Source organism: Nansenia antarctica, assembly GCF_963989245.1.
Source record: "Nansenia antarctica genome assembly, chromosome: 11".
Taxonomy (NCBI): domain Eukaryota; kingdom Metazoa; phylum Chordata; class Actinopteri; order Argentiniformes; family Microstomatidae; genus Nansenia; species Nansenia antarctica.
This window is the reverse complement of record NC_137681.1, coordinates 34,672,932-34,681,386: the sequence shown is the minus strand read 5'-3', so window position 1 is coordinate 34,681,386 and position 8,455 is coordinate 34,672,932. Positions and strand designations below refer to the sequence as shown.

Below are 8,455 nucleotides of genomic sequence, written 5' to 3'. Positions count from 1 at the left end.
ATATGTGAATATGTTTTCTGTTTTTTGCACCTTCAGAAGAACCACTACAATGTCATTGTATAGGCAACTGTACAACGACAATAAAGTCTATTCTATATATATATACACTCACTGAGCACTTTAGAAACACAAAGCTAATACTGGGGACTGGGGAGGGCTTCCCTTTGCTCTCTAAACAGCCTGGATTCTTCCTGGTTGAAGATGTGGGAAACTTTCCTTTGACATTCTGGTCCGTGACGACCTGACTGCGTCACACACCTCCTACAGGTGTTTTCAGGCTACAGGTGTTTTCAGGTTACAGGTGTTTTCAGGCTACAGGTGTTTTCAGGTTACAGGTGTTTTCAGGTTACAGGTGTTTTCAGGTTACAGCAGCAGCATTTAGGAGCCGGATGGCTGTGGGGAAAAAGGTCTGTGTCGGGCCTTCACAGTCTTTAGAGACCGCACCCTCCTGCCTGAGGGGAGCGGGGCGAAGAGACCGTGTCCTGGGTGTGCGGGGTCAGAGGTCAGCCATGATCTCCCTGGCCCTCCCCAGAGCCCTACTTTTAAACAGGGCCTCAAGGGGGGTCAAAGGGCAGCCAATCACGCTTGGCCTTGTCCTTGGCCGCTGCAGCTTCAGCTCTCGGTTGTTTCGGTGGTTGATGATTGATCGATTTTTCAATAATTGACAATAGTTTGTCAATAAAAGGACCTAAGACAGAGTCAGTACTTCTCTGCCGTGTTGGTCTCACCAAGGACCAGTTAGTGAACTGAGATGTCACTGAACTTCTGAAGTTTGATTTGATTCTGACCTGAGTTGACTCCCCTGTGTGGCCAGACAGAACAAAGCTGGCCTTCTCTGCTGGCTTGACTGGTGACACACACACACACACACACACACACACACGCACACACGCACACACACACACACGCGCAGCAGGCAGATCAATCCCTGGACCCAGCTTGGCTGTGCTGCTGAGTAGCAGGTGAATAACCAGCGTCTCCCCGTCATAAAACACCACTGTGTCAAGTTCACACAAGAAACATGTCTCTCTCTCTCTCTCTCTCTCTCTCCCTGCCCTCCCTCTCTCTCTCCCTGCCCTTCCTCCCTCTCTCTCTCTCTCTCTCTCTCTCTCCCTGCCCTCCCTCTCTCTCTCTTTCTCCCTGCCCTCCCCCTCTCTCTCTCTCTCTCTCTTTCTCCCTGCCCTCCCCTCCCTCTCTCTCTCTCCCTGCCCTCTCTCTCTCTCTCTCCCTGCCCTCCCTCCCTCTCTCTCTCTCTCCCTGCCCTCCCTCCCTCTCTCTCCCTCTCTCTCCCTGCCCTCCCTCTCTCTCTCTCTCCCTGCCCTCCCCCTCCCTCTCTCTCTCCCTGCCCTCCATCTCTCTCTCTCTTTCTCCCTGCCCTCCCCTCTCTCTCTCTCTCTCTCTCTCTCCCTGCCCTCCCTCTCTCTCTCTCTTTCTCCCTGCCCTCCCCCTCTCTCTCTCTCTCTCTCTGCCCTCCCTCTCTCCCTCTCTCTCTCTCCCTGCCCTCCCTCTCTCTCTCTCTTTCTCCCTGCCCTCCCCCTCCCTCTCTCTCTCTCCCTGCCCTCCCTCCTCCCTCCCTCTCTCTTTCTCTCTCTCCCTGCCCTCCCTCTCTCTCTCTCTTTCTCCCTGCCCCCCCCCCTCTCTCTCTCTCTCTCTCTCTCTCCCTGCCCCCCCCCTCTCTCTCTCTCTCTCTGCCCTCCCTCCCTCTCTCTCTCTCTCTCCCTGCCCTCCCTCTCTCTCTCTCTCTCTCTCTCTCCCTGCCCTCCCTCTCTCTCTCTCTCTTTCTCCCTGCCCTCCCCCTCTCTCTCTCTCTCTTTCTCCCTGCCCTCCCCCTCTCTCTCTCTCTCTTTCTCCCTGCCCTCCCCCTCCCTCCCTCTCTCTCTCTCTCTCTCCCTGCCCTCCCTCTCTCTCTCTCTCTCTCTTTCTCCCTGCCCTCCCCCTCCCTCTCTCTCTCTCCCTGCCCTCCCTCCCTCTCTCTCTCTCTCCCTGCCCTCCCTCTCTCTCTCTCTCTCTCCCTGCCCTCCCTCTCTCTCTCTCTCTCTCTCTTTCTCCCTGCCCTCCCCCTCCCTCTCTCTCTCTCTCCCTGCCCTCCCTCTCTCTCTCTCTCTTTCTCCCTGCCCTCCCCCTCCCTCTCTCTCTCTCTCCCTGCCCTCCCCCTCTCTCTCTCTCTCTCTCTCTCTCTCTCCCTGCCCTCCCTCTCTCTCTCTCTCTCTCTCTCTCCCTGCCCTCCCTCTCTCTCTCTCAGAGAGAAACATGTTTCTCTCTCTCTCCCTGCCCTCCCTCTCTCTCTCTCTCTCTCTCTTTCTCCCTGCCCTCCCCCTCCCTCTCTCTCTCTCTCCCTGCCCTCCCTCCCTCTCTCTCTCTCTCCCTGCCCTCCCTCTCTCTCTCTTTCTCCCTGCCCTCCCCCTCCCTCTCTCTCTCTCCCTGCCCTCCCCCCTCTCTCTCTCTCTCTCTCTCCCTGCCCTCCCCCTCTCTCTCTCTCTCAGTCTCTCTCTCTCCCTGCCCTCCCTCTCTCTCTCTCGCTCTCTCTCTCAGAGAGAAACATGTCCCATCAGAAGAGCAGACCATTCCTCCTCATCTAAGTGTTGTACCAACAACTCCTCTGAGTCTCATTGGTCTGATCCTGACAGACGTTTGCTTTCCTAGATTGACCTTTGACTTGGTGACCTCTTGGTCACTGATCCCACATGTTTGCAATGTCTGATACCAGTATCCAAAAAGTCCACAATTGACTCACTGTCAAAACATGTCGATAAAAGGACGTTTCTACTGAATAACACGACCATATCACAGAAGGTTGATGATTGATAGATGTTTGAATCAATAGTTTGTCAATAAAAGGACGTTTCTAAGACAGAGTCAGTACTTCTCTGCCGTGTTGGTCTCACCAAGGACCAGTTAGTGAACTTAGATTTCCGTGACATTCTGAAGAGACGTGGTTCCAGAATGAGGCGTGCTGTAGCTCTGTTGGTGGTGCTGGTGCTGTTCTGTCTGTCTGGGTCAGAGGCTCAGGGAGAGGGTGGGGGGGTCACAGAGAAAGACCCTCAACTGGGTCACGGTCCTGACCTCTGGTCTGAGTTAAGGAAACTGAGAGACATCGTAGTCGAACAGAGAGTGGAGTTGAAGCATATGGAGACCAGAGTGACAGCCAGCGAGGGTCAGATGGACCAACTGAAGAAAGAGAATGCAGGTAATGCGTGCGTGTGTGATGTGTGTGTGTGTGTGATGTGTGTGATGTGTGTGTGTCTGTGTGTGTGTCTGTGTGTGTGTGTTTGTGTGTGTCTGTGTGTGTGTGTTTGTGTGTGTCTGTGTGTGTGTGTTTGTGTGTTTGTGTATGTCTGTGTGTCTGTGTGTGTGATGTGTCTGTGTGTGTGTGTGTGTGTGATATGTGTGTGTGTGTGTGTGTGTGATATGTGTGTGTGTGTGTGTGTGTGTGATATGTGTGTGTGTGTGTGTGATATGTGTGTGTGTGTGTGTGTGTGTGATATGTGTGTGTGTGTGATATGTGTGTGTGTGTGTGATATGTGTGTGTGTGTGTGATATGTGTGTGTGATATGTTTAGCACTCCGCCACTTAGTAGTGCTTACACACACGTCTGCACATGTCACAACAACAACACATCACACACCCCTCTGTCTGTGTGCGTGTGCGTGTCTGTGTGTGTGCGTGTCTGTCTGTGTGCGTGTGCGTGTCTGTGTGTGTCTGTGTGTGTGTGTGTGTGTGTCTGTGTTTGTGTGTGTATACATGAGTGCGTCACTCCCATGCTTAGTGTATGATTGCAATTATGTTTCCTTTAATTCAGCTCAAGCAGCAGAGCTGTCAGCCATGGGGGCCAGAGTGACGGAACTGCAGAGACAGAATGCAGGTATGTTCTTACAGTATTGCAGTGTGTGTGCAATGTAGGTGTGTGTGTGTGTGTGTGTGTGTGCCTGTGTGTGTGATTCATGAATCATGAATATTATTGTAATAACAGCAACTGAATGGGAAAGTGCCCAAACTTTTGACTGGTACTGTATGTTTCCTTTCATTCCAGACCAAGTAGCAGCGCTGTCAGCCATGGGGGCCAGAGTGACAGCCAGCGAGGGTCAGGTGACTGAACTGAGAGACGACATGAAGGAGATGAAGACAGAGAATGCAGGCATGTATAACGTAGAGAGGAATATGTTTGTAAAAGATTGTTTTAACATGAACCTTCAGTGAAAAGCTACGGTACAGTCAGTACTGCTGTTTGTAACTCCAGCCCAAGCAGCACAGCTGTCAGTCCTGGGGACCAGAGTGGAGGCCAACCAGGGTCAGGTGGAGGAGCTGAAGACAGAGAATACAAGTAATATACAGATATTAGCCATATTAACCAGATGATAACCTACATGTATGGTTTTAGAGGATTTTACAACGTGGTTCAAACACTGACTTTATTAAAATCATGTGATGTTTCCCTTGGCAATGAGGTTCATGTAAAGTAGTATATCTTTTTAAACAATATCATCACAATGAACAGTTTGGCCCTGTAAGATGGTACGCTGCTTTAAAGGAGATATGCATGTGTTATTCCCATGTGTTCACAGAGAGACCGAAGGTGGCGTTCTCTGCTGGGTTAGGTGCTTCGATGGGACCTGTCTCTGTTACGACCACTGTGGTCTACAAAAACATCATCACCAACATCGGCCAGGCCTACAGCCCAACCACAGGTACTGCTGACACACACCAATACACACATATGGATGAGGGAATTAATTAATTAATTAATTAAAAACTAGTGAATCCTAAAATGATATACAAAGTTTACCCTGTTGGAAACAGTACGACAACATTACGACAACAATTATGGCAGATGGAGACAATAAAGTCCCACATTATCGGGTGTCCAGCCCCTGGTCAGAGGACGTGTGTAAACAGGGTTTTGCCAGGGTTCTAATCCTGATCTTCGGTGGTTTTACACTATTTACAAGCTCTCTTTCATGCCATTGTACCAATAGTAATCCATTTAATGGACATGTCACCTGTATGTAAGGCATCTTGACTTCATATCAGTCTACCCCCACTTCTCCTCACATCAGAGGGTTTTTTCCTGTGGCGATTTTAAGGAGACACTTGAAGGATACGCATCTTTATTGAAATCTGATCGTCTGTGGGCTAGGTTTTCTATTAAATTCAACTTGTTTTCTATCTAAAAATACATATAGATACATGTTTGGCTTGTATTCTGCGGATTTTGATTATAAAATGTCTCCTCCTCAAGCACCGGTTGTAACTCCTAGCGGAGCCCCGTCTACTCTCGCCCGCTAGACGCTGTGTGTGTGAATGGTCTGGCTAACTTGTAACGTCAGCAGGCTCACTATGAATTGCGTGATCAATTTTCCTATTTGCTATTAAAATTGGTCTTACAATTCTGAAAAGAATGATATATAGGTTTGTGTAATAAAAATGAATAGTTTAAAAGATAAAGTTGAATTTTCAAATTTTGCGTTCCATTTCTGCATAGCAGTGACCACTTGTTAGGTCTGTTGAGATTAATTCCAGTAACTGGCATGTGTATGTAAAGAGGTAAACCTTGATAACTGTTGAACCATACATGATAGAACCATGGGGTTAGAACAATACATGATAGAACCATACATGATAGAACCATGGGGTTAGAACCATAGATGATAGAACCATACATGATAGAACCATGGGGTTAGAACCATTGTTTTTCTCATACAATTCTCTATGTGATGAGCTAAACACTATGTGTGAACACCCTATACGTTATATGTGTGAACACCCTATACGTTATATGTGTGAACACCCTATACGTTATATGTGTGAGATATTGGGAGAGCGGGTACAGAAGACAGCTTCTTGTCTCAATGTTTAAATGCATTAATACTATTTTATAGTCAATACAAAATATGTCTCAATGTTAAAATGCATTAATACTGTTTTATACTCAATACAAAATAAAATAATATATTTTGATGTCTTTAAAAGAACAAACTGATTAAATCACTTAAGGCCAAACTGATTGCATCACTTATTAAGCCACTATCACTATAACAATAGATCAATAGATCAATAGATCTACATCAAGTAGAATACTGATGACTAGTGACCAGTCATGCATGAGGGCTGACGAGTTGGCGATGTTTACTTTCCTGCTGACTAGGTGTTGTGTTGTTACTTTGGCCAGATCATCATCAAAAAATCGAACAAGGACATTGAGGATTTTGTCCATGTTAAGATTAGTAGCTTCGTCGATATTCATTGAAAACGTTGCTTTTTTAAAGCTTTTCACACAGCCGTTTTTTCAATTCCGGGACAAAGGCCATGTGTGTTTAAATAGCTGGCGTGCTGATTGGAAACGGACAGCTTTGTCAGTGCATTTTTGTCTTCTGATAGCTTCTTGCACAAATCGACCAGTGGCTGAGCCATTGGGAAAGACAGATCATGTTCAGCCATAAACGCGCACACTCGGATCTTTTGCTCGCAAACACGGTCGGCCATTGAAGATGAAGTGGTAGGCTACCTGTAGCCGTCGCTCCCGGCAAGGTTGTTGTATGAGCAAGGTTTAAGAAACTTGGCTTCCATTTTAATAGACTCTTACTAAAGTTAGCGAGATAGCGGGCTGCTAAAAGCGAACGTCTCTACAAGCTCACATTACACTCATTCAAACTTCTTAAGGCCCGCCCCACTGCTCTGCCTCCGATTGGCTAGAAGTCGTTGGTTGGCTTGAGCAATGTGATACCATTGGTAGGCGGAACTGTCTCTTTGCTGAAGATGACTCTTTAAATTACGATGTAAAGAATGTGATTTTATTTTATTTTATTGCTCCGTGCCGGAGAACTTTAAGCCCTGTCTCTATAAGACCAGTGGGGGGGGTCAGCTACAGGGACTGTGTTCACCATTACTAACAGTCATGTTGCTCTGGTGTCTAGGAGACACAGACAGTGTTGATCTCTCTCTGCTTTCCTCTGATACAGGAAAGTTCACAGCCCCAGTGAGAGGAGTCTACTACTTCAGATTCACCGCCTTTGAACACGGCTCCTCATCATGGGTTCGTGTGTCCTTGTATAAGAATGACCAGCAGATGACGTCTGTAGGACAGAACACTAATGCAGGGTGGCAGTTTGCATCCAGTGGTCTGACTCTCCAGCTGGAGGAGGGAGACTTGGTCTACATGCGTCTGTGGACAAACTACAGCCTCTATGATAATAGTGATAATCTCAACACCTTCAGTGGCTTCCTGCTCTTCCCTGTGTGAACAGATCAGCTGTCCTGATGAATTCAGATGAAAAGTGTTAAGAGTTTCCAAGAGCTTCTAATGTTCCTCTGACAACTTCTCATTAAACACCATGAAAGGACAAACACACTGACTTCCTGTGATGTATTGACATGTGACTTCCTGTGATGTATTGACATGTGACTTCCTGTGATGTCGCTACGTTAGAATTATAAGGTTCTATCTCCATTTTTGGTCTTTTTTTTTTTTTTTTTTACACAATCTGATCCATTAGGTGTTTATTAATGCCTGTGTGGTGTTATTTAAAAAAAAAAAAATAATGTTAGTAATTAATAAAATACAAAGGTTCCATCTCACAAAACATAAACCGAGTTGGAGTTATAAGGTTCTGTCTCCAGTAGATTCAATATCCAATCAAAACCCTGAATGAACACGGACGGACCAATCAAAACCCACCTCTTAGCTATGTAGCCTGACAGCAGGGGATTTGTGAAGCCTGGCGATGTTCAACATGTTCAACATCTGTTCAACTTGACTTCTATATATATCTGTTCAACTTGACTTAAATATATAAACATCTGTTCAACTTGACTTATATATATAAACATCTGTTCAACTTGACTTATATATACATCTGTTCAACTTGACTTAAATATATAAACATCTGTTCAACTTGACTTATATATACATCTGTTCAACTTGACTTAAATATATAAACATCTGTTCAACTTGACTTATATATATAAACATCTGTTCAACTTGACTTAAATATATAAACATCTGTTCAACTTGACTTCTATATATACATCTGTTCAACTTGACTTATATATATATATATATATATATATATATATATATATATATATATATACATCTGTTCAACTTGACTTATATATATAAACATCTGTTCAACTTGACTTATATATATACATCTGTTCAACTTGACTTATATATATAAACATCTGTTCAACTTGACTTATATATATACATCTGTTCAACTTGACTTATATATATAAACATCTGTTCAATTTGACTTATTTATATACATCTGTTCCATCTCACAAAACATAAACCGAGTTGGAGTTATAAGGTTCTGTCTCCAGTAGATTCAATATCCAATCAAAACCCTGAATGAACACGGACGGACCAATCAAAACCCACCTCTTAGCTATGTAGCCTGACAGCAAGGGATTTGTGAAGCCTGGCGATTTTCAACATGTTCAACATCTGTTCAACTTG

The 8,455-nt window shown here is 45.5% G+C and overlaps 1 protein-coding gene across 1 annotated transcript; it reads left to right on the top strand.

Annotated features, from left to right (window-relative positions):
* Positions 1-2,851: 2,851 nt before the first annotated feature.
* LOC308167102 (uncharacterized protein) lies at positions 2,852-7,345 on the top strand. The gene is made up of 6 exons (XM_080541473.1): positions 2,852-3,187; positions 3,800-3,862; positions 4,031-4,135; positions 4,238-4,321; positions 4,563-4,685; positions 6,957-7,345. The coding sequence occupies exons 1-6, from the start codon at positions 2,944-2,946 to the stop codon at positions 7,235-7,237; spliced, it is 900 nt and encodes a 299-aa protein (XP_080397599.1). The 5' UTR covers positions 2,852-2,943; the 3' UTR covers positions 7,238-7,345.
* Positions 7,346-8,455: the final 1,110 nt, after the last annotated feature.

Bases quoted from the DNA above. Each gene is read 5' to 3' on its own strand.
- LOC308167102 (XM_080541473.1), top strand. From the start codon at position 2,944: ATGAGGCGTGCTGTAGCTCTGTTGGTGGTGCTGGTGCTGTTCTGTCTG. The intron at 4,136-4,237 runs GCATGTATAACG...TTGTAACTCCAG, and splicing joins GATGAAGACAGAGAATGCAG to CCCAAGCAGCACAGCTGTCA. The intron at 4,322-4,562 runs GTAATATACAGA...ATGTGTTCACAG, and splicing joins GCTGAAGACAGAGAATACAA to AGAGACCGAAGGTGGCGTTC.